A 26,703-nucleotide genomic window follows, 5' to 3' on the forward strand; every position below is an offset into this window, starting at 1 on the left:
GCAATGTCAAAAATTACGTATCTTGTAAGAATATAATATATAATTATATAAAAATAGTATCTGTATCTCTTTTCTTAAAAATAGCCGATTTCTAGAGATGATGCAAAAACTTCTTGCTATTTTAACGACCCTTTTTATGCTTGCAATAAAAAAATTGAGAAAGTTGATCATTAAAAATAACTGGCATGGACATCGAAAAACTTTCAATATTGCAAGCAATTTTTCTTTACATTTTATTGAGCGACTTAATAAATTCTTCTCTACTAAACGTGATTTCTGACTTCTTTTGCGTTAGGATCTTTCGTTAGGTTCGGGTCTGGTCCTCACATTGAGGAGACGTGGGGAAATCCAACTTTCAATAAGCTGGCACGACCTTATTAGGTGCTTCCATCCTGCTCGCAAAGCCATTCAATTTACCAAGAGAGATTTTCGTCGCTGCGGAGAGGATGGAAAACCAGAGATAGACGAATGAAAGAAAAAAAAAAAAAAGATTATGTGACGATAACCGACAGAAGAAAGAACCGCGGAGATTTAAGTGTTTGCAAATTTTATTCCCTAAATCCTCTTAATTATCTCGCCTACAATGCTTTTTGAAAACTTTTAAACAGAGGTGGATTAAGTATATTTCTGGTTACTTTCCTATGTAATCAATTTTAGTGGCGCATGATGCACGACATAGTTGTTTGCGCAATATAAAAGCAAATACATTCTATTCACAGAACTATATATTCAGAAAATACAAATGTTTCATCCTCTTTTCATCTTCTCTTTATATTCACCTTTTTATTACTTTTTATAATCTTTAAAATTGCAAGTGTTAAAACACAAATATATCGTTGAGAGGCAAAAAATTCTATTTTCGCGTATCATAAGACGAGATGAAAGGACGATATTTTCGATAACAAAATCACGGACGATGCAACAAAGCCTATTTATAAAATCGCGTAATAGAACCAGCTACATTGACGACGTGAGTTGACGCGACGCAAAGGGAAGTGCTTTCTCATAAGAAAATACAATCACGGAGAGAAATAAAAGAGGCGAAGAAACGAGTAGAGGCGACACGTATATATGCCCAGCGGGCGACGAAAAGAGAAGAAAAGGATTTGCGGATTCTATTTGCGCGCCGGGCGATATCGCGTATACTGAAAATATCTGGGCCCCGGGCATTTATGTGTGTGCGTGACGCATACGCGAGCACGAATTGTTGTACTGCGAGCGGGGAAAGCAATTTCCACCCGACGGCGATGTTGAATATGTCCACCATTTGAGCTACTTCCTCGACCGTTCGGGGTTTCGTTCTCGCACCTTTACGTCTTGAATAAACGCTAAGGGCGCACAAATATCGCGAGAAAATATCGTAGAAATTAATTATATCTCCGCAGGCAGACTCGTTAATTAAACTACCAACCGTCAATGTACCCAACTCGTTAATTAAACTACCAAACGTACATAGCCAAGAAAAAGAATTGTCTAATTGCACTCGGTGAGCCTTTCGTCCTTTTGCTCTCTCTCTCTCTCGAAACTTAAATTGCTTTCAGCGAATGTTATGATTACAATTTCTCGGTAGAAAGTATGGTTGAAATCGAGGCACTTGTGCAAAGAGAGAAAGAGAATCATATTCGATTGATCATACGTTATCGATTAAAGTATAATCTTCTTAGTAAAGCAATTTGCGCTTCTATATTTCTGAAGCGGATGATTTTAATTTACTCGGGGGGCTATTAACTAATTTAAATTTATGCACATATTATGTACATATGTGTCCTTTTCGGGAAGAATGACACTCATAATTTTGTTCCAATTAATTAGTGCGATTTTAATGTCGCACAACTCGGCTGATAATGTCCTAATGAATTGCAAATAATTGCAAAATACCTTTATAACCGCAATAAATGTTTCGCAAAATAAACAGAACCGATGAAACGTTATTTCACCGCGAGACAACTTGCTTGCGTTCACGCGGATGTCACGTAACAAATTAATAAGCAAATACAATTAAAGCACGACAAACAGAGATCTGGAGATCGACTTCGTGGAACCACTCATTCCCGAGTGGCATGTGTATTTTCTTCGTTCGCTTGATCAACCAATTGTTCTTTCCTAACACCCATCGACTTTATTCGGTAATTTCACCAAATAATTTCACAGGCAATTAATAAAATCCAATTTCCGCTCGCCGCGGCCAATCGAGAATTAGCCTCGTCAATCGATAAAATTCCTAAGAATACGGGGCTACGCTGTAACAGAGCAACGTTCCATTATTTTATATTTCAACAGAAGGGAAGCAGGATAAAACAACGTGCACACGTGCGTAAAGCGAGAGGCGAGCGAACACACTTCGTTTTTCAACTTTGTAGCCCCTCTCTCTCTCTTTCTCTCTCTCCCCTCTCTCTCTCTCGCTAGAAGAGTTTTCTACGGAATAACAGCCAGCCAGTCCACGCTCGAAGAATAAATTTCAGGTTACCGTTCCCGGGGAAACGAGCTACTCTTGCAAAATAAAGAGAGGTCTATTTAGCTTCTTTCATGAAAATACAAGTGATTGAATTAAACTCCGGGGCGTCGCACGCTGTACATATCGCGTCTCTCGAACTTATGGACTTGGTCGTTCGCTAAACTCTCGGAAACCTTCGATCAATCAAAGCCGAAATTCGATGGTCCTCCTCTTTACATCTACCTGAACAAATAACCGACCGTGTCGCAGATTCGATAAACTGTGCACCAAGCTGAGAGAGATCGATAGGGAACCGACCTCTCGACCCTGGGCTGCGCTTCTCAATAAATGCGAATGTTTCGCGGCAATACCGCGCAAAGTGGCGGGCCATATAGAGGCAAACGCAAATGCAATAACAAGGGAACTTATCCTCGAAATGGAATAAATTTCGTCCGGTTGTCCCGCCTCTGCAGCGGATTTGCAGCGACGTAATGGCCGAAATGCCGTCATGTAGGAATAAACGTAAACGGCCAAGTTACGAAATCTCCCATTCTGTTCTTTCATCCGTACTTCGCTAGCGCGCAATACAGCAACTGATTCGCTTGAAAGCTTTCTTCCACTTTCATAATCGCATCTCATCTTTGTGAAAGTTTCTCGCCAACTAATACATCGCGTCTGCTTACTTGTTTCGCCGGTTCTTTTATTGAGCGCAAGAGAACACGTGAATAGGTATTTTACAATACCGTCCGTCCCGAATAGCAAAAACCGCGCTCAATGAGCGTAAACCTCCTCGAGCATTGTTTCATAACCAACCCCGTTCTCACCGTCTAGTAGAATTCTTAATTGTCTATCGACTTCTTGCCATTCGCGCGTACACGGAATCGGTGCCTTGGTAAAGAAATGATCGAACGCAACACGAGGATCGTCAGATGGTTCAATTTCCACGAGAGCTCGCTAAATTATAAGTAATATTGCCGTTAGATTGAACTTGAAATTTTACGTTAAAGCGGAAAATCTTGTATCAAAGAATGACAATCGCATCTTTTTAAAACAAGATGGTACCTGCAATACTTCTGTATCGCTCATCTTGTATATTGTGGTATCAAGACTGCGCAGGAGGATCTCGAGATCGCAAGCAACGTCGATTTCGTTATCGTCTCGGTTTTGTTCGAGATGAGCAAGAGACTGACCTTTGCATTGTGCCACTTCCACCGGTTCATCCGCTACTACGTAAATTCTGTATACACATTGCGCATTTAGTCGCATTTAGATACGACATACACACCGATTTCTATACGTTGTAAAAATTTTCAAAGCGGCCGACCTTCCGCGACATGTCTTTCAGCTCAAAGCCATCGAGACTAATTCAATCTCTTCTAAAGTCATTTGATTATAATTTAAAGCTCGCTTAAACGGCATTTATTTTTGGTGAAATATAAATAATGTCAACGCTAATTTGACATTAAATCTTGAGAATTTCTAACTTTAGCTCTGACAAAATTATTAAAGCGGAAATTTACCTCGGTGAGTACATTAGGTTTAATCCTCCTTTCAGACTTATGAAATTATAAATAAGCATATATTCTCGCTCAGAGACTCGCCAATAAATCCTGAATGGTTGTTTGTGACACAGTGCTTCGATCTGGTACATTTATTCATATCATAATTAATAGAATATAGAAACAAAATTCAGAATTAACTAAATTATAATCCGTCATTATTATTCTAGTAACATACGTACGTGTGTATATAAAATTATTATATAAAATTATAAAGTTACCAAAGCACAAACGTATTAGTTTTTCTCCATATGAAAAACTTCGATGGGTTTATCTCTATTTTCACAAATAAAATAGCAGAAAAACGAGAAAGAGACACCTGATACGCGAGCAGCGATGAATCGGGTGTTAATCGTATCGAATGTGCGCACTGCGCGATGCAAGTGAATATCAATTTATATCTCGCAGACGTGCTTTTTGATTATCGACTAAATGAAGTATTGACGTACAATTTTTCCATTGGCCGACGGACATGGAAAATTTTCATTTATTATATTGCACGATGTAGTAATCCGACTATACAAATTTCACCATAAAATCTCGAAGCTCGATGATTAGATTTAAATCCTTTAGATTCGTATTTATAGTCGTTACATGAGTAAATAATTAACTTTCAGTAAATTTACAACTGTACCAATTTCAACATTAAATATTTCTATTAATTTGTATCTTGATTAGATTTAAATGGTTTAGATTCGCATTTACAGTAGTTACATGAATAAATAATTAACTTTCAATAAATTAACAATTATACCAATTCCAACATTATATATTTCTATTAATTTGTATCAATCCATCTATTCCAAACAATAAGGTGTTAAATTGCACATGTATAATACAAATTCTATGCTCTCTAATTTTTAAACATGCACATTTATATGCACATAAATAAACTCTGACCTAATTGTTACATAAATCCATTACTTTAATAGCAGATAATATAGTATGACACTCACCGATACGATACGCAGTGGTGGGATTGTAACTATATTGAAAAGCTCAGGCCTTCTCTTTCCCTCGGATTCTATTCACTCATACACGCAACACTCGCGAAAACGCGATTAATTACGATCAGCACATATTAATCATTACAATAGAATAATCGTTCGCACTTGACAGGGCACTCCCGATTTAATCACGATGTGCACTTCACTATTTCACATAATTGCGACGGAATCCCATTAAAACGCGACCGCAATGCCCGAAAAATTAATAATATATGAGATCCGCATTCTAATATTACATCATGTAATACTTTAGTTAATAAAATATATTTAACAATTAATTACGATGGAGTTATCCAAAAATATTAAATTCAAACTCAACATTATACAGGTATATAATACGCACAGGTGTAAAAATGAAAAAAACGATACTTCATCATTTTCCCCTTTCAATTTTGACGCGACGCACATTTACTTTGATAAAAGTACTCGATTTATTTACAATTGATCGCGGAAGTTAATTTAGTTATATGAGTTAATGCGAGTCGAGCTAATTGTTCGCAGAAAATCGCGTTTAGCTTCTCCTCGAACTTGACACGATTGCGTTTCGACGGGTAATGTGGAGACACTGAGAAGCACACACCGCTACCTGCCGACTCGAATTTTATTGTGTAAATGATACGACGCGCGGTGGCCTTGTGACCATTATACGCTAATAAACAAATACTCAAAGCCGCGTATTGGCAAAACTGTTACCTCTATTCCTCATATTTTCTAAAAATTTTGATAACTCAGCTGTTACAGTATACTTGTGCTCTGTTAAACTCATTAGTATTGCTCAAGAAAACGATTAATTCTATTGTAAAAGAGAGAAAAGATTTTTATTTTCAAATAAAAATAGTGTTATATAAAAATTATTTAAAAAAAACAGTTATTTAACTGGCGAAAGGATTTGCTTTAATTCAGTTAATATGTATTATAAATGTTGTAATATATAATAATTACAGAAAAATTTTAATTGTAATGTGCAAATTATTTCTAGACTTTTATAACAATTAAAATGGTTGATATATGTATTCATTTAAGTATTTCATTTAAAAATAATTAATACAAACGTATTTATTTTTACAATGAATTAAATCGAAAAATTGAATGCACGTTAAATTTAGTATTATTAATGTCAACATAGCGCTTTGATACAAAGCGATAAAAGTAATTTCAAATGGACGCATATATTGCTTATTAAATGAATATAAAATACAGAAAAATTATTATCCATAAAATATAAAAATATTATAATAAAAATAGTATTTTATAATTCCTGATTTTTATGTTTTAAAAATCCATTTGTTAATTGTAAGTTTTCACGTAAATGAACATTCTCCTCTTAAACTACTTTTAAAAAATGTTACACTTTTAAAATTATTAATGCATACACATTACAACATTATTAATACATAATTTAAGAACCGAAAAGCTAACAATAAGCCGCGAGAAACTGAAGCTGTGTCGCTATAGACAAACTTTATCTGAGTTCTTCGCAATTGCAAATATGAATATCAAATTGAATCTCAAACAAATTTATTAAACCGTAATTTATTTCAAACTAAAGAGCTTTAACTGATTTTTTTAGCAGACTATAAATACGAATCTTAATTCCTTCGTGTGACTAAAGTTGAATTATGTTCGATATAAATTCGATTCATGCTATCAGAAAACAAATAGTATTTTCCATTTTGTTTAATCTGCACCAATTTTAGTTAATTGTTAAAGAAAGCAAGGGTTATTGAATAGAGAATGCGCCTACGTTGGTATATAATTCGTAAATGTCCGGAAATTGTTCGTTCTTTAAGGTTATCGTCGTTCTCTCGATTGTCAAACTCGGGTTTCGAACGAGGATTACTTGAAACTTCAAAGGCAATTGCGATAACATATTTCTATAATATGAAACTTAATCAATTTCAACGTTTGCTGAATTTTTATCACACGAGATTTTGTACGTATGGAATACGATGCAACTTATTAATTTGTATCAACTGGAACACTCGGAAATTAGAGAAAAGTCGACCTTGCAAAATTTAACAAAAGCATTCGCTGTAAAAAAACTTAGTGACATCGTAGATATCGTGAAATATGTTGCAAAAATATTATTGTAAGAGCAAATCTATAGTTTCTGATGAAATGTTTCTTGAAACGATATCTTTGCCGGCTTTTGTAATTTGGAGAGCTAAATAACTCTCGATTGTCAAACTCGGGTTTCGAACGAGGATTACTTGAAACTTCAAAGGCAATTGCGATAACATATTTCTATAATATGAAACTTAATCAATTTCAACGTTTGCTGAATTTTTATCACACGAGATTTTGTACGTATGGAATACGATGCAACTTATTAATTTGTATCAACTGGAACACTCGGAAATTAGAGAAAAGTCGACCTTGCAAAATTTAACAAAAGCATTCGCTGTAAAAAAACTTAGTGACATCGTAGATATCGTGAAATATGTTGCAAAAATATTATTGTAAGAGGAAATCTATAGTTTCTGATGAAATGTTTCTTGAAACGATATCTTTGCCGGCTTTTGTAATTTGGAGAGCTAAATAACCTTTAATTTCTAAGATTATAAAAAGTTTAAAGTACCAATAACTTTTAGGACTTAATTGTGTCCCTCTAGCAAAGTTTCTTTTCCTTTATAAGAAAAATAAAGTTCCTACAATTTCATCTATTTGGCTTACTTACAGAAATGTTCCCCAAAGAAATTATCCTTATCAAACTCAGTTGCATTTTTTATAATAATACTGTGCCATTCTATTTTATCTAATTTATATTACTTGAATTTCCATTTGTAATTTATTTCCTTCGGTTTCCAATTTTTTCCTATCGGCATTCCATATTTCGCCTTCGCAAATAGACATGTGCTTATACTGTGAAATTACGATAAGAGCTACTTGTCGCGTAAATTTTTAGAGCATAAATGATTAATATCGTCCGGGAATTATTCTTCGTAACCTTTTGAATATCATATCGAGATATTGAAAATAACTGTGATATTTCGACGTTCGCAATCTTTTGGATTCGGGAGAGGTCGCGCGGGAAAGGCTTCCGGAACTGTCAAGAGTCATTGAAATAGGCGGTCTGACGAATATATTTCGAGTTCGAGGTCAGGCAGCCCCTTTCACGGGTGTCTCACATACATATTCGAGTAGCATCCTTGCGGCTTGATCCACCCAAAAGCGAGCGTCTTTGTAATGGAAATGTCTGCCGGCATTGCCTGCCGTCGCGTTTTCCCAACGCGAAATCGTACCATCGTGTTCTTGAACTCCCGAGATTCCCGTGAGACATAAACATCCGTCTCGGGGGATGCTGTGTAGGCAGAAAAATGGCCCGTAACGTCCTCGCGGAATACAAATGGTGTTCAACATTACACCTCGCCGCATAAAAACACCTATTCTTCGACAAAGGGTCTGGTAATTTGTTACGATAACTGATTAAAGAACAATAGAAAATCTTGGAGGACCTTCACGAAATATTAATCTTACGTCAAATACACAGTAATGTACTAATTGTAAGATTGATATAATCGATTTCTGCCTAAAAAGCAAATCAATTCTACGGAATTTGTTCCAAAGAATATTAAGATTTATTAAAAGAGAATAATATAAAAAGATATTGTAACAAAATCTAGCAACTTTTTTCTCCCCCTTCCTCTCACTCTTATCTTGTAGAATAGCGAGACGGTCACAGTTTTCTGTGTAATTTCTTGCATGCTTGGAATTAGTTGAAAAAATTTCTAATATCGAGTTTAATGTCTAATCAACAAGATTCCAAGTCTTACCGACGCTATTTCTATTGAATATGGAATGAACGCCAGTCAACCATAGATATCGCATAATTGCGCCGTGATGCATACAATGATCGCTATACTCGTCTGGACGTTTGTCAATCCCGTTATCAGGACAAAGGCTTGGCCAGCCACATTATAATTTCGCTTTAATTTGGCCCATGGTTTGCATTCAACGTTCTGATTTGTAAAATATCGCTATTGGGCAAAAACAGCTTTCCCGTGTTTAATGGAAAATGTGCCCTTTGAAAGCTTTGCCCACATTTAAATTGCTTTTATTTGTTGAGTAATATTATGAAAAATTGCGCAAGTTAAATGCTGATTATCAGAAATAAAGATCAAAAAAAGGTCCCCCCTTAGATGTTAAACGCTTTTCCATCCAATTCTCCGTAACGTCAAATATTCCATCAACTTTTGTCGGGTACCGCACGATAGTAACATCACAAATACTATCAACGTGTCGTATCTCGAACGGGAATCATGTTGGAGAAATAAACGCTTTTCTCGATTATACAGACCGATTTTTGGTTCCGACTCACCGTGGCACTCTTGCAAATGGAGTCGCGTCTTTTCGACAATGGGCAAATAGAGGAACGGTCGAGATTTCCGTGCGCCAAGAGCCTTAATTGCGCTCACGGCAAATATTTGCATTTCAAGGGGCTTTCGCATGTCTGCATAATGTTTGACACAGGTGCGCGCGCGAGTTCGCCCCGGCTGGTAGGGACTGGTATAAGTACCACAAGAGAATGCTCCTTGTACGCTCGTATACCCATCTACACACGTAGGTACTGTATAGTGATGAGCTACTCGAGACTCAAACAGGTGCACACTCGTTTAGCAGCGCGCGAGCCAACTGCGAAACTTCGGTCGAGCGCGATGCATTATCGCACTCGTTGTGCGATAAAATGGATTTTTCTCAATTCTCGTCAACAGCGAGAGCTCTTCAAATTTCAGAGCTGGATAAAGACGAATGAACTTTTTAACTGCTGTCAAATAAAAATTTTTCGCAATTTACATTCGAACAATGGATCATTGGTATAAAAATAATTTCTATTCGGTCCACGATTGGCTCATTATAAGAGCATTATTCAGCAATTGATGTTACGTTAATTTATAGTTCGACACATGCGTTACAGTTTACGATTAATGAGTCAATCAACCGTAAACAAATCTATAATCGATCAACTATTGTAAATTGCGGTATAATCTAATTTTAGAATTGCTAATTTTGCATTTAACAAAATTTTACATTCATAGTTTATATTGTTTGATCGCGAACGATAAGGCTCACTGTGCAAGGATAATCGGTAAAACGTAAGCATCCGTTAAACTATCCGTGTTAAACCTGCTTTTCGCAGCAACAGATTCTTTTCGCGAGGACGTCCTACGCGATGAAGTTGCAATTTTGCGCATTACACGAAACTAAGTGAAACTGGAGCACAAGCGAGTCGGCTGTAAACTACGATTAAAGTTCGAAACGCGCCGTGCCGTACCGGCGTTATCAGTAGCGCCATTCGTAACAACATATCCTCCCTTCGTCCTACATTTTCCGATGATAAAACCTGCCCGTATTATTTCCTATATCGGCCACTATCTCGCGACGACAACCTATGATGCTTCTCAAGAAATGTAACTTTCGCTAAGTCCTCGCGGCGACGCTCTTAACTTTTTCAATCACAAAACTAAAATCATGTAATAAAAAATTGGCACTGCGCATAATAAAATTAAGTTTTTCTATTCTTCAAGAATAGTAAGAAACAATTCAAACATGTATTATAAGCAGGGCTCGAAGTAACTCGTTACTTGTAACGAAGTTACAGTTACGGTTATTTTTTTTTAACTTTAACTTAACGTCGTTACTTTCTCTCCATCTGTAACTGTAACTTCACTTAGTTCCGTTAATAATTACTTTATATATTTTTTAAACCTCCACAAATTGCATTAGGTCTTGCATTTGCGCATGAACGCCTTTATCGACACTTTACCATTCAAATGCAGATATTTGACATTTTTATTCTCATTGCAAGAAAGTAACTGTAAAGTACTTTTCAGAATTGGAAACTTATAACCGTAACCAGTTACATCCTTAGCGAAAAATTTGTAACTAGATATTTTTATTAAGTAACTTTCCCAACCCTGATTATAACTCTATTGATATTGTAAAATGTTATCAATAGTAATATTTATCTGTTATTTCTATCAATGCCGCAATATCTCTGTCTATTCTTATGTACTACCGAAGACTTTCAAATTAAATCTCTCTCTCTCTCTCTCTCTCTCTCTGCAAATGCGTTCGTCTCTGACAAGTAAAGGCGTTTGTCGTAGAGGAAATCACGTGGGAAATGGTTAACTCGCGCTAACCCGCAATTCCTAACCAGCAGGCTTCAAATTTCGCCTGGTTCTCTCGCGCGAACGATTTATACGGAGCAACGAAGCATGCACACATCCGTTCATCACGATTCCCCTCGTCGTTCTCCTGAGCATTGATTCTGTTGCGGCAATCAAGAGAGACCGGCCAGCGCCGTTAGAAAGGAGACAGAACGAGACAGAGGCCGGCTCGTCGGATTGGAATCCAGCGGCTCGTGTAACTCCGATGGAATCGAAAGGTAGTCGTTCGGAAGGAAATCGCGGACTCTCCTCCGCATCCGCATCCCCCATCCCACCCGTCCGCCTTCTTTCTAGTTTAAACTTTTCCTTTCCGCTTCGTTTGTTCCCCTTGGCTTCCTATTCAGGCGACTATCCGGCAATGAACGGTCTTCTCGCTGCGTCTGATACTGACCGGCATTTTCCACTTCGCGATTATCGTCCAGCTTCCCTCCTTGTTATCTCGGATTACGCTTCGCCGCCGCACACGTTGCATTCGCAACAATGGCATCCAATTAACGATATGTTGAGTCACAAATTATTGATGTTAACGATTCATTAACGACAGATAGAAACAAATGTATCGCCAGTTAATCCGACTTAACTATAAAGATTTAAGAGAAAGTGCAAAAATAGATAAATTTTCATTCGACTGTCTATTTTTTAACTTTAATCTTGGAAAATTATTTTGTCCCCTGTTTCGCGAGTGCTTTAAGGATATCTGTTTTACAAAATACATTCAAATTCTTTGCTTTTCTTAAAGCGTCCCTATTTGGTGTCGTAACTTTCTTTTTAAGTTCATCCATTATTTCCGACTTTGTGTTCGCTTTCGAGATATCGTACGGCAATCAAACGTTTTGTCTCTCATAAATGCTCGCGTGCTTGTCGCCGAGCAGTCGCGTGTGCGGACGGAGTATCGCGGGCGCGATTTAATCTTTGCACGCGCCCGCGAGTCGCTCCCGTCGTAATTCTAAACGGGGCGCCGGTGCTATTATGCGCAACGATGCCTCAACTGTTGCACGCGAAGGATTAATTTCACGTGCCGGCGCGGAGATCTTGTTTGCAATTTCTTGCCCCGCGGGTATTAATACAGGGCGAAATCTCCGGGCCTGAAATTTCTCCCCCGACCCAATTCGCCTTGTGTACATACCAGCCGCGTGATCCCGCGGGAGATCTAAAGTTCCAGTCATTTCTTGCCCGGCAGGGCAGGTCACTGAGATGATCAATGCGTTTCTATCTATCGTTTCCTCCAAAAGTCTCACGATCGATATCAATCGTACCATTAATTCGCCGCGTGTTGAAAGGGTGAACCCGAAAGCTCCAGGAGCTGACCAAAGCGTTACAAATGATCGTCCTTCATTAATGTTTCAGTTAACCGATGCAAAAATTACGTAAAAATACTGTTTTCAGCTAAATGCTTAGCGGGCTTAATCGGATAATGTAAATTGCCAGTATTGTACATAAATATACGATATCGCCAATTAGCTTTTCCAATACCGATGTATAAATTACTGACAATTTCAGAAGTATATAGTTTAATTAATTTTAATGCATATTAATAATACCAAAATCTGGTTTATAATAACTAAATTATTTGGTGATAATAAAATGACAATGCGCGAGTTCGTCGGGCGACGGAACTTGGATTGGATTTGAATGAAGCCGTAAAACATAATGGAGAACCTCTCAAGTTACACGTGAAAGAAAATTTCCCCGTGGGAATCGTATTCTTGCATTACCGATGTTAATTCAAGCGAATCTTATACGAATAGCCGCATTTCTGCTCTGATGGATTTGAAATACCGGCGCCGCTCTGGTATTTGACCCTACGGCTCTTCGCGAGTCCTATTGCTATTACTACACTCCCTTTACACCACCGCTCGCATCAGTGCGAGCTTCATCGTGTAAGCGCAAGGTCATACCTTGAGAGAAGTTACGGTATAATACTCCGAGCCACTTTCCAGTCCATGCGAAACTTTCGGTGAATTTAGCGGACCGAAATTAATTAACGGAAGACAATGTTCACCTGCGACCACCAAATTGGCTCGCTCCGCTTGCAGTTACGAAAATTCGACGACAAATTCACTGTTGCACGGTAATCATCGAACTCGGAAGCGGCCATCAGTGAGCATAAATTGATAATACAATCCTGCTTAATTGACGTTACGAACAATTGTTTATTGCGACTCCTGTATTTTTAAATTGCATATTTCTATTTTCTGCTTCTTCAATTTATAGATTAAAGAGCAAGTCAAATGTTGTATTAAAATTTTTCGTTATATCGCTTAATGGTTGTTAATTCCTACATTGTGTATTTATTTCCTGGTAGATATTCAACAAAATTTGCAGTAATAGTCCGTGATAGCGAGACAACAGCTTGGTTAAATTGACTTTAATGGCAACGTACGATTTTCCGCGTCTACATAGACGTAGAATTTAGTTTATCATATGATCGACATAGAATAATTTATTCTATCGATTATCCGCTTGAATGGCATAGCCGGCGCGTTTGAACGACACGCTGGAACTCGGTTAAAATCGGCGACGTCGTAGCAAAAATTTTTAATGCACAAACTGTCGGGCACGGGCGGCGCGGAAATCCATTAAAATCTTCGAACGTTCAAAATGACGATGTAACTGTATTTCTAGACAAGACGTTGTGAAAGTTCTTCCACTATTAATATTTCCGTAAAGCTATTACTTCCTTCGAAAAATTCATTACTTTTAGAAACCACTTTGCCTTTCTATAGGATTGCACGTGATACAGCACTGAAAACAAATTTTGCTACCGCAGCTAATCAGGATTTGATAAAACTATTTTGCTGCTATAAGTAAATTTCTAAATCACAGCAAACTATTAGCTATCACAACTAAATATTAGCTGTCCATACTTTACAACTGAAATTTAGTTACCACATGCAGTTTTTAGCTACGGCGGCTACATTTTTTTCCGTAAAATTGTCTTCGCAAAAATAGGAAACAAATGCACGCGGTTTTTCTAAGCCGTTTGCATCCTGGCATATAAGAAATTAAAATAAATCTGCAAAGAAACCGACACATGTCGCGCGCGCGCACGTTTTGTCTTCGCATCACCGGATCGAACTTTTTTAATATAAAATCGATAAATAATATTATAATTAAACAAATAATTATGAAACAAATTTAACTTATTAATTGTATGAAATTCACACTTTTTACTGCGGTCCTTCAATTTAGATCCTGCGATCTAACGTTGATTGTTCTTTGGGAAAGTCTCACGTTTTGTCTGATAATGACACAATGATGGACTCACCTTGACCCAGGTTTCGTGTTTGAGTCCCACCGGTCCCCGAAACAGACTCCTCTTTCTCGCGCGCGCCCGTTTTACAGTCCTTGTCGGACGCCCGTAGTCCCGTATTGAATCGCCGAGGCTTCCTGCAAGGAGGCGAAACAACTGCCATCAATCTCGGTCGCGCAAACGACAGTTTGCGAACTAGTCGATTACGCCTGATTTGAAAGTTACGGTAGTCAAGCGTTTACATTGCCGATCGCTGGAGAATAAAGACGTTCGCGGCAACATTTTGAATGGTGTCTTGAAGCGGAAACCGACGCACGCGAGTAATGCCGTGATGTTGGCTCTCTAATATCATACACGATAACTTACGATGGGTTACGGAAAGTTTGAGCAAATTGTCGCAAATTAAAGTTACTTATTACGTTGTGAAACAAAGTTGAAAGGATTTTGGGAAACGCGCGTCGAGAATTCCATGCTTCAACCGAGGTGACGACTGTATTATTGCTACTATTGTTACGACCGAGGTACGGAATAAAGTGTTGTTTCTAGACTAACTATATTAATGTGAGAATATAATTAGCGTTTCATCAGTGATGCGACGTACACGGTATAATATTCAGTGTTAATTAATTATTCCGTATTAATTAACTTATTAAGCAATTGTTTATAGTTGATCGTAAATGCTTTTGATAATGGCGTTTCCGACAGGCGCAGACACGTGTGTGTGACGTGCGTTATGACATATTATATCACAGAGCATATCTGAAATAGACTCGATGGTTTTTACTATAAATTCGCGGTTTAATTTGCGAATTCGGATACCTCAGTACCGATAATTGTCAATTTTTCGATAACAGCAATGTTAATCACGAAGCAAAATAATTAATAACGTATAATACAATACATCACACGATGCGGGAGCAATCGGACTAATTGAAATGTGAAAATTTCGATAACCAAAAGACAAGTTCTGTTAAAAATATTTCTCGTGCACTTTAATAAGCAATCGCGTTTCCCAATGTTAGTTCGCATTTCGCAAAGTTTGAATCCTGTGGGATGAGAAAGCTGTCAACGTGTAAACGGAATTGCAACGTCACGGACAAGTGCACTGATAGAAAAAAAGATTGCAGTCACCACAATCTCACCATAATTTATAATCATTTTAGGAAACAACCACATTTTTATAATTCTTCCAACTACGTGAGTTATAATTAATATAAAAATGACATTCCTGACCATAATTATTTGACTATGCAATTATAGTTTCAAATACTAGATATTTTTCTGTCAATGTGGCGAGTTATTTTTGTCTTCTTCGCTTCAAACCCCATAATGAAACAAATAGCGCGGATCGAAGCGCTTCCCGTGTATCGAAGAATTTCTTCTTGACGGAGCGAACTCTAAAAGTAATTTGAATATCTCACTCGCGTTCTCCACGTATGCGTACGTTCCATCGACGTTCGCAAGCTGCCTCGTAATTTCAACCGCAAGCTTGGCTCACGCGATACGATTCATATACCGCGAAAACATCGCTCCAGGAAGCTTTATATCAACGATCTTCAAAGAGCGGAAAATAGCGCCTCCTCGTCCTCTCTACGTTACCGTATTTTCGTCCTGCTCTTCTTGTTTCATTCGCAGGAAGCTTCGCCCGGCGTACTTTTCGGCACACTTTATCGCGCGCCCCGCGCGGCGGTTCATGTATCCGCCATAACGGCGCGTAATTCTTTTCCTTTTTGACAAGGATCTCAGATAGTGGAAATGAGATTTTCAGAAGCAATTTGGAGCGAATTTGCCTGTAAAAGGGTCGAGATGGAGGACAGATTCAAGAACGAAGAGGCAGGTCACGTTTAGGAAAACACGTCTACGGCGATGATAACGACGGCGAAGAAGGCGAGGAAGAAAGACGACAGTGCAGAACAGGCTGCTTTATTATGGCTTCTATTCAGCGTCTTGGATTTTTCCGTCGAGTCAGCTTGCATTGTGCTTGCCGTAGTACCCGGGGATTTTCAGCGATCGGAACACCCGCGGAACCAATCCGTGGAAATCGTTCGCAACGCATAATGCGCGCTTCACCTATGCAAAGCGCGAGAGTATAACATTGGTCGTAGTGGCGTTAAAGTCATTTAAGCCGCATTAAGACTTAGGGATGTTCAAAGTAAGGCGAAATTGCGAGGCTGCTACTATATATCCCAGGTAATCCGACATATCTTTCGCCTTAATCCCCAAGACCGGGTACGTGCGGCGAACAACTTCCCCCCCATGAGAAAATTTTCGAGAAAATTGCGCTAACCGCAGAGTTCGATATGGAAGAAAATTCGCGTCGTGTATATACATACATGTATGTACTCGTAAATACATAAATCCGTCAGTAACAAACATATAAACCGCGTTATATGGAAATTGCAAAGCTACGTCGCGCAAATTACATGGGTAACAGTTTCGCAATCGAGTGAGCGAAATAAACCAAACGTTTTCAAATTAGCCGGAATAAAACCAAGTCAAGGGAGAATTTCTATTTTCTCGGCCTTTTGTCCGGCAAATAGCGCATTAAATCGCAACAATGGTGCTCGCACGGATCGCCGTGAATTTCACGTTACTCTATTGATGGCCTCTTTCAATGCTTCGAATGAAGATTGATCGACAAAGAATGACGTTGTGCAATGTACCATATCATGAATACAAAAAATTGTGTCAGTGCTATTAGCGATGTGTACCGTTTAGTTTTTACTTGTGCAGCTTCATTTTTTCGCTGCGATTTCTTACGCGCTTAAAATAAATATTAAAAATTGTAAATCGAAATTTTGAACTTCAACCTCGTTTTATAAAACTGTTTAATGTAAATGTAAAGAAAAAAAATCTACGTTTGCTCGTACATTTACCGCTGGAAAGTAACAGTTCGCTATATACCACAGACTTGCTAAATCTCCCATCCCTGTTTCCACCAATATAGGAGCTGCACGAATTTCCATAAAATTGGGAAACTGCGGCTGAAACGAGCGTAAAGTCTAGAACGTCGTATAAATTCAAACTTCCGCATTCCAAATTTCTTTCCGCCAGTATGAACCACATTCTGGCATATGTAAAGAGAAATTAAATTCTCGTGTGCAAGCAACTTTACGGTTTAATACAATGTAATTTTTTTAATTAAAAATATAAATACATCTAATCCATCAGCTAAAAGTGATTTGTGAAAAATCGAAATACGAATGCGACTTACGTTTCCAAATTTTTTAAAAATCAATAACGGATGTGTTAAAGAGGAAGCTAAAAATTTTCGAAGAACTCTCTTAATATTTTATGATCTATATATAATTAAAAACCTAGAAATTTCACGATGTACAATGCAAATGCATTTCGAGCCCTTAGAAAATTTCATTAACACGCATTCTAATTGTTTCTCGAAAAGCAAAGCATTATTTATTCGCATATTAATATTTTTCCTACCAGCGAATTCAGAAGAAACAATGAAAAAGTTCCCGAAAGAATCAGTGCCATGAAATGCCACGACAAGCTACCTTAGTTTAAGCAAGAAAGAGCACTTTGAAGCTGGCCTAGTACCATCACATTCGAGTGGGTGATTTCTCTCGGTTTTTCGCGACGACGGCAATCCAACGCTTCAATCGTTGGTAGTTCTACCTTTGAATTCTTTTAGTCGCCGACGTCATTCTTATATGTAAAGAGTCAATTATCTAAGTGCTAGTTAATTGCAATGCCATTCAATCCTTAAATTCAATTTAATTAAATTGATATGTACTACATATAATCTGAACACACTTAATCTCAACTCATTTAATCTAAATTATCTACCATAAATTGCGACTGATTTAATTAAAAAATTAAATTTTATATGTGATGCTTCTTTATTTAATAGCATTATTATTATGGCCATTAAACGCAATTTGGAAAATATAATTATTTATTTGCATTTGTATTTCTTTTAAAATTTAATTTGTTTAATAAGTAAAATATAGGGAAAAGAAGGAGAGAGAGGGAGAGGGAGAAAGCGTAGGTATTGTTGAAAGGAAATTCTTTTATCAAAGGCAACAATTTGGCATTTTCAGATTCAGGCCGAATGTCGCAGAAGAAACCATTCACAAAGTTAATTGCTTTTTTTCACGATTGCCAAAGAGATCTTCCACGAGAATCTAGCACCAATAAAAGCAATAAAAGCAATGCAGGCACTGGTAATTGCCGTCGGCGATAAAGACGGAATAACGATTGTTTCCAAGGTGCTTGCAGAAAAATACGCGGCGTGTATTCAGTATCCTGCAGCCTGCAGTAAACCGGGTATTTTTGAGTATTTCCCCAAGTATTCGTGGTACCGACACCTTGCAGAACTTTGCAATAGAAATAGTGTTGAGTTTCGAATGTAACAATAAAGCCGGCTCGGAGAAAACACAGCTTAAAACATTTTGTATGAACCACTATATACAATATTAATCATGTTGACTTTTGCATCATTCTTTAGCATAAACTAAATCTCGACTACATTTTTAATTACATTTAATGTCACTAATTTAACTAATGTATCAAGTTGAAACGCGGTAGATAATTAAAAATTGTACTGTGTTAAAAAAGATACCCGTTCGAAACATAACAAAAGTAAATTCTACCTTCCGCAGTACGTTGATATGACGAGAGTAAACAAGATACCTTGTAACGTTCTATGCACGTAGAGAATTTTCATAAAAACTCGCGCGATCTGTTTGAAAAAAAAATGTAATTATACATTTATCCATTAGCAAGTTTGCATATACGTAAAAACTTCAATATTTCATTCTATTTTTACATGCCAGAATATTTTATGTGAAAAATTCTTTTCGATATTTGCGAAAACCTTCATAATAAAAACACGGAACAATTTAAAATGGATTTTAAAATTACGTCGTGCAAAAAATTTTCGATAGTTCTTGCCATTAACCCTTTTATCACGATAAATATTAAAAACGTGGAAAAAAAAACAAAATACATCAAAGCTTTATAATTTCTGCACGCCAGTGAATTGCTCCTGTTGCGCAAACTTTCCCGACAAATTACAACGAAGCCGCAAAATAGCCGGCACGTCGTTGAATATTCAATTAGACGTGTTCTACCGTTATTCGAACAGAGAAGCGAAATGAGCAAACACCGAAGAAACAATCGGTACACTGGAAATCGTGCCCTTTCGTTTCGACCGACATAGCGGCGAATGACCGTCGTCGAACGACCGAAGGAGGTTCGCTGGGTATAATAAAAGCGACGCTCCCTCGTCGAGCAGTGAACCTTTGGCGATATTGAATAGCATGATCGCGGTGCAAGGGACCGAGCTGTAAAACCATCGATACGCTTGTCGAGCACCGCACCTACCAGACCGGTGGACGGTCGAACGCGGACGCGAATGCGCGTCTGACCAATGCTCAACTGCACTACTGAAAATTAGAAACGAAGTTCTCAAATGGCACGGAATATTCACGATGTAGGTATATAACGAGTTAATACTATAGGTACCATTAAATTGCTGAAATTCTACACGGCTCAGATGAATGTAGAACTTTCTCACAATATAGTATCTCGTGAAAATTTATTCTTATTCCAGAAAGAGAAAAGTCGTTACTTGAAAAAAAAATGAAATAAAATTTCACATAGAAATAGATAATTGTAACACTGGCATCTATGTATACGAAGGATTTTATTTCGTTTCGAAATAAATAAATAAAAGAATATTTTTATGATAAAGTTCGTGGCAATTCGAAATTTTTAGTTAGTCAGATTAAAAGTGTCAGTTTTTTGTAAACTTATGCAACAATTTCTGAGCACGTTAAAGTAACACAATCTTAAAAATTCGAGTTTTCATACGCCGAGTTCGCAAAAAAAAAATTCGCTGGCGCGCAAAATATTTCATAAGAACGAGAATTATTCACCGACCGATAAATGATTGGTCACGTTACCAAAAAATGGAGCCGATAATCGAATTTTCCAGTGAGATCCATCATGCGCGCTAGCAGAGTGGTGCGATTATCGATTATCACCGAACGGTGTAGCATTCCGCGCGGCACTGCTGCCGCGATTAATGCTTAACAATATACGCCGTGGATTAAGTGCACTCGGCAAGAGTAATCGATGTTGGTATCTGACGGTCTGTGAATGACTGATCGACTCGGTTTCCGCATCCCCGCGTTTCTGTCTCACGTCGCAGTGCCATTGTTCGCTAACTAATTAAATTCTCTCGAAATTAATTTCAAGATCTATGCCTAGCGAAAAACGAACAAGTCGCTGATTATTATTGCTTGTCGACGACCGGGTATATGGCCGAGTACTATCAGCTAACGACAACTGAATGTGTGGAACAAAGCCTCTTGTTAGGGAAACAGGGCACACCGTGCTAATAGCTATTCTGGCTTTGTATGGCGATCCCTCAGGCACCAATCGTGTAATTTTCAATAAAAGTATTGTAAATACTTTGTGATAAATACAAATGGAAAACATCAGTTTGGTTTCATTTGTAGAAATATTAAAAATATATGTTTTTAATCTTAAATATTTTTAGTATTTATAATTTCAAGATAACGTCACCATAAATTCTGTCAATTCTTACCAAATACGATAAAAAAAATTTCAATATTACAAAATTAATATCAAAGAAAATATTTTGCGTAAGGATACACAATAAATTTCTTTTGTTAACGATCACTTTTATCGAAAAATATAACAAAAACATTGCGATATAAAATATTTTGATATTAAACACGAGCAAAAATACTGTCAGTATTGCATAAAAATAAATTCACGAATTGTATCACGAAATAGTGACTATTATACGACACAAGAATACTTTCAAGTATCTCTCGACACTTTCGTAAATGCTCGACAGTTTTACACTCATGTTTTGTTACCGAACTTTTCAAATTCCCAGCTCTTTTAATCGGCCACGTACGCTCATGAAACTCGAATCGATCCTCCATTTTGTGTAATTTAAAACATTTACGACAGGAGCCTAGTATAACGCGAACTTCGGTACACGCAGTAAACTTTAGTTATTTTTTAACAGCATTATAACTGTAATACTTCACGTTTACAAGTTTGGTGCAATTTTCGATGTTGTTTGAACGCCACATCACTATGCCATGTATAAAGTGCAAAAGAAGAGTCCGTGAAAAACCTATGATAATAATTGCAAGAATACCACAACATTACGAATTTAATTACAAAAGTGTCAAATATTTTTCATTTTGTATAGGTATGTTGCGAGCTTGCAGTTTTGCAGCACAGTACACAAGCAATTTAGAAACTCGAGTTATAAAAATATGACCGCCGCTTTTTTCAGTTGCAAATGTAATTACAGTAGTTTTGAAGGAAACTGCAGTAAACACGGGTTTCCGGAAAATACATAACGCAATACGCGTTTATGCAGACAGCGAGATGGAAGGAAGAGAAATTTTTACAACACTTTTGAAGATTAATGTAATTTTTATGTTTCGCATGTTCAGGGAGCGGAAGTAACGATACCGACGTAAATTTGAGAATCGTGCTTATCCATGGCATCGTTAATAATCCCTGAGCATGACCCTTTTTCTTCCGTTCTGTATCTCTCGCGTGACGCGCGAAAGCCAGCGGCAAGCCGGTGCCGAATTAATTACGACGATAAATCATCCGATCTCGTGCTGACCTCTCTCGAGTCACTCCCCTCGATCTCGTGGCGTCGTGCCAAAAATAAATTAAGTACTAATTGATTTGCAATAAATTCCAACACCCATGCCACCTCGAACATGTAAACATTATAAAATGTTACGGACAACGTCCGTGGTTTTTTTTTAAATAAAAAGTATATTAGATCTCATATCGTATTAAATTTAACTGCGTTTAACTAGAAGATTATCAGAACGTGATAAAATATATCAATTAAATAAGGGATAAATAAATTTGTATTTTATCGCTGCGAATAATTTTGTAAGTAAACTGTTAGCTTTAGATTCGGTTATAACGTAGTTATCGTTTGGTGATTTAACGAACGTATTCCCAGATTTTTAAATCGCGCACAATTTTCTAGAAGCTTTCGGAGAGCTCGGGTAACGCTGAGCAAGATACTATGAAAAAGACAGAAGCGAAAATTTATTCGCGCTAAATGGTGGGGTTTGCTCATGGTAAACGCGGGATCTAGTTCGCGATCAAATTACAAACTGTCTCCGGTAAAGCGCTGGAAATTTTTATCAAATTTACCGCGGGAACGAAACACCAGCCTCGCAATATCGGGTATACTGAATAAAAAAAAATACGCGCGTTCTATAAAATATGTTTTACGTAAGCGAATACTCGTAGGCAAATGCACAAGAGACTTCATACTATCAACGTACGTTCGATCGCGTCTATTAATTGTTAAGTTTACTCTCCGCAATTCTCTGCCAATTGATTGAAAATTCGTTGGAAATAATTCTATCTTAAATCATCAAATATCCTCCAAGAGAAATAATCAATGACGGCTTTGTAACTGTATTGTCGCACTGAAAAAAATTTCTGGTTGAATATGGACGAATCAGATAATTCCTTTAGGATTTACCAGAATTCCTGTAATCCTACAGAAATTCTGGTAAATCCTAAAGGAATTCTGGTAAATCCTAAAGGAATTATCTGATTCGTCCATATTCAACCAGAAATTTTTTTCAGTGCGGGAACATGCCAACTTCGTCAATTGTATCATAATTTCCCATTAGACTAATTAAATGTAAATTCTAAAGACACGTAATATACCGTGAAACGAACGTGGAAACAGCGGAATTATTGAAACGTGAAATGGACTTTGGAAGAATGACTCCGGCAGACACAAAGAGCAACAAATCCGAGGGAAAGTAAAGCGAAGGCGCAATGACAGACGGGGCGGAAAACCCGGGCATTTCCGCGGGCAAAAAGGCCATCACGAGGAGAGACGCAGGGGGGGGGGATTCTCCACTTTCGCAGTTTCTTCTTCCTCCCGTCCTGCCGCGACTGGCAACAACGATACCCCCGGGAGTCCGCGGCGTGAATGCAAAATCATACTTGCCATGACCGCGCCGAGCCCTCCCCGGAGAGCAACAGGCCTGGTAATTACGAAATTATTACCCGCCGTTCCCGCGATAGCTCTTGCGAGCACTGAGTAACGAGGCTCGCTACTGACATTTTTGCACATGCGAGCAGCAGCTGCAACTAATGTCACGCCGGTAGTAATTGAGTCTTTAATCGTACCTGTGTTTTCGCATTATTTCGCTTGATAATGAACTGCGGCTGTTCGTCTGTCGAACGTCCAATCAGTTTACTAATTGTAGGTACAATGTGGAGGCAAAAAACGTATAAGGATGTTAAATATAATACATTAAGTGTCCCTTTCGATGCAGAACGAAACTAAGCTTTATTCTTTAGCTTTAACTCTTCTCACCTCACACGCGAACGACGACGAGAAGTCTTTCAAATCCTCAACCGCTTATAACTCAAACTTTTTGTTAGAATGCGATAACATGTTTGTTAACAACCGACGGGTAAACCGCTGACCAAAATCGTGTACACCAATTACTGTATTATCTTATTTTATCTTGCTTTATTTTTTATCTCTTTAGATTTTTTATATAATGCCCTAGGGAGGCCAAATAACATCCATTAATACCCAAAAAAATGCCTAGTAATGCTCGAAATCTCTACACCACTATGCCCTCGGCAGTTTACCCTTTGTTAATAATTGTATATTAATATTCTTCCAGTTTTTAACGTCACGTTTGACAAAAATTGGTAAAATCTATAATCCAAAATTTTGCAACTGCTTTCGAGCTTACAGAAGCATCAGTGAAGAAATATAACAATCAGTTTCCTAATTGTAGTTACAATATGGAGACAAAAAACGTATGAAGTATAACAAGTGTCCTTTTCGATGCAGAAGAAACTAAACTTTATTCTTTAGGAACTAATCTTTGTTTATTCTTTAGCCTTAAATCTTCTTATCCGACGAAACTAGTACTTCAAGTTCGTTAAAGATGTTACGTTAGAATGCCGTGATATAAGTCTTGTTGGTAATAGACAAATTCTCGCGGTGAATCTGACATTTTACTATTATCGGAAAAATAAATGGAATTCAACTCGCTGTCGCGAGCATCATCCATAGCCGAAAGCGTTAAAATCGTTCACACGTATCTAACATTCTTCCGATACACGGACGCCAGTTAAAATAATCCGTCGAATTAGATGGGAAGAAAAATATTTTCGACGCGGAAAATACACTCGGTCTCGGCGAGTTTCTCGTTCGCGGAGTTTCCGTTCCACGACGTATTCCCCTGTTACAACCGCGTTACGCGAGAGCAACAGAATAACAGAGTAGATGTAATATTAACGTACAAATAAAAACGGGGAACACAGTGGAAGTCGCCGAGCGAGAAACGGGCACAAAGCGCAACAAACAAGCTAAGCCCGCGAGGCACAGGCTCGAATACGGACAAAGCACGGAAACACATTGTAGCTCCTGATCATTGGAGGATAGTGAGCTGGGTAAACGCGGGATATTCCGCGACTTGCTCTTTATGCCGCTAATGAATAGCAACAACGTAATTCTATCCCAGTAGTTTATATCGCGCAGCTTTTAATCCTCCCCCCCCTTCCACCCACCAGCCTGTTAGCACATTAAAATATACAATGCAACGTTATTTTATCGCGTTGCAGGGCTGCTGTTTCGCCCCGAAATATCGTTGAAAATATTTTTTGTATTCGACATATTTACTTGCGCAGGGACAAAATAATTTGCTGTCACACAAAATATTTTCCGCAAAACAAGACATCAGTTCGGAGGGAAATGTTTTGCTGAGCTTTGCTACACGCATCTACGAAATATTAAAAATTCTACGTTTACTCTCTCGAACCTTGACGGTTAGAAAAGGAGAGTATAACAATTAACTCGTTTAGAAAATGTCAGAGCCGCGCGTCTCTGTGTACCGTTCATAAAATACACTTAGCATAAGTGCTCTTGCACCTGCGCCGTACAAATTCGCCACCAAATTGCACGGCGCACCATATAGACGACTAGCAATATTTATGAGCAAATTATGCGAACATCTTTCTCGCTCGATACGCAAAACGAACGAGTTTTGCGTCCGAAGGCAATTTATATCCCCGTTGCGCTTGGTACAGTTTCTTTTTTTTTACTATCTAATCGCTATCTAAACGTCATTTTCTTTCATTTTCTTCAAGAAAACTCTCGACATAAAACAAGTAATTGAAATATATTCAGTAATAAAAATTTATTCCATCACTTAATATTGCACTAACGTAAATAATATTTTCGCTGTGCTTATACTTGGGCGCGAGACACCACCGTGTCTCTTGATTCTATTCTTTTTTTCTTTTCGTAAGCAAAAAAAAGATAATTCTCTTACGGCATGTGCGTTAGATTATGTCCAAAAAGGATTGCCACGTATTATGAAATTCGAGGTATTATATCATTCGAGGTAACGCTTGCATGGAAAGAGCAAAATAATGAAATAACAAATAGCTGCAAGAAACAGCATCATTTATATTAGGTCAGAATCGCCAAAGTTATATTGCAAGAAATGAGATGGTCAGAGGATGGATCATCTATCCGGATCTGCACGCAGGCGCTGTAAGAATTATTGGGTCGCTCGCGGACAGAAACATTCGCTAACATTGCGTCGTGGAAGACACATCGCTCCGAGAGAAGAAATTTACAAGCTACACTCTCGGTCATACGGAACTTCTCGCGCACCAACTCGCCCTCAGCGATCCATCCTGGCGAAGTTCGCGCGACGGTGGAACTTTCGGACGAACCGTAAAACTACGGTCGACGGAATGGAGAGACTCGTCGCGGATCGCGAGGGAGAAGCGGCATTTCGGAATATTTTTTGCATAGGATTCTTTCGTCCGAATTGCGAATTGCAAACTCGAAACTCCGATCACGCGCGAGCGCAGAATAATAGTCTTATGAATTTCAAGTACGAAACATTCGGGGCATTTTTTTATAAAATCTCAAAATCAGATTTCTGCAAGTTTGTAAGCTCACGCCCGGAAAAAAAGACTTAGTCGGGTTAAACAAACGAGTTAAACAAACGTTGAAATTATGTTTCTTTGAATCTATTAAAATTGTATTTACTTCTACTAAAACACTTGCTACATTTGAAGAAACAGATGTGAATTCTCTTGCAAGTTTCAGTCTCGGTCAAATAAAATTTTGATTGAGGTAAAGAAATCATTTCTTTGAAATCAAGTTAAATTCTAATAAGGTCAAAATTTTTTAAAAAATTTGTTTGATTCAAAGGAACTTTTGCCTGGATGTACAACACGG

The 26,703-nt window shown here is 37.8% G+C and overlaps 1 protein-coding gene across 3 annotated transcripts in view; it reads right to left on the bottom strand.

Moving 5' to 3' along the window:
- LOC105569219 overlaps window positions 1-26,703 on the bottom strand; it is a 135,060-nt gene that overhangs the window by 48,870 nt on the left and 59,487 nt on the right. For all 3 annotated transcript variants that reach the window (XM_012025482.1, XM_012025485.1, XM_012025483.1), the window contains one exon: window positions 14,436-14,557. In XM_012025482.1, the coding sequence (XP_011880872.1) occupies window positions 14,436-14,557 (122 nt within the window). The remainder of the gene's footprint in view (window positions 1-14,435; window positions 14,558-26,703) is intronic.

The sequence above is a fragment of the Vollenhovia emeryi genome, unplaced genomic scaffold (assembly GCF_000949405.1).
Source record: "Vollenhovia emeryi isolate VEMERY1.0 unplaced genomic scaffold, V.emery_V1.0 DF939125.1, whole genome shotgun sequence".
NCBI lineage: Eukaryota > Metazoa > Arthropoda > Insecta > Hymenoptera > Formicidae > Vollenhovia > Vollenhovia emeryi.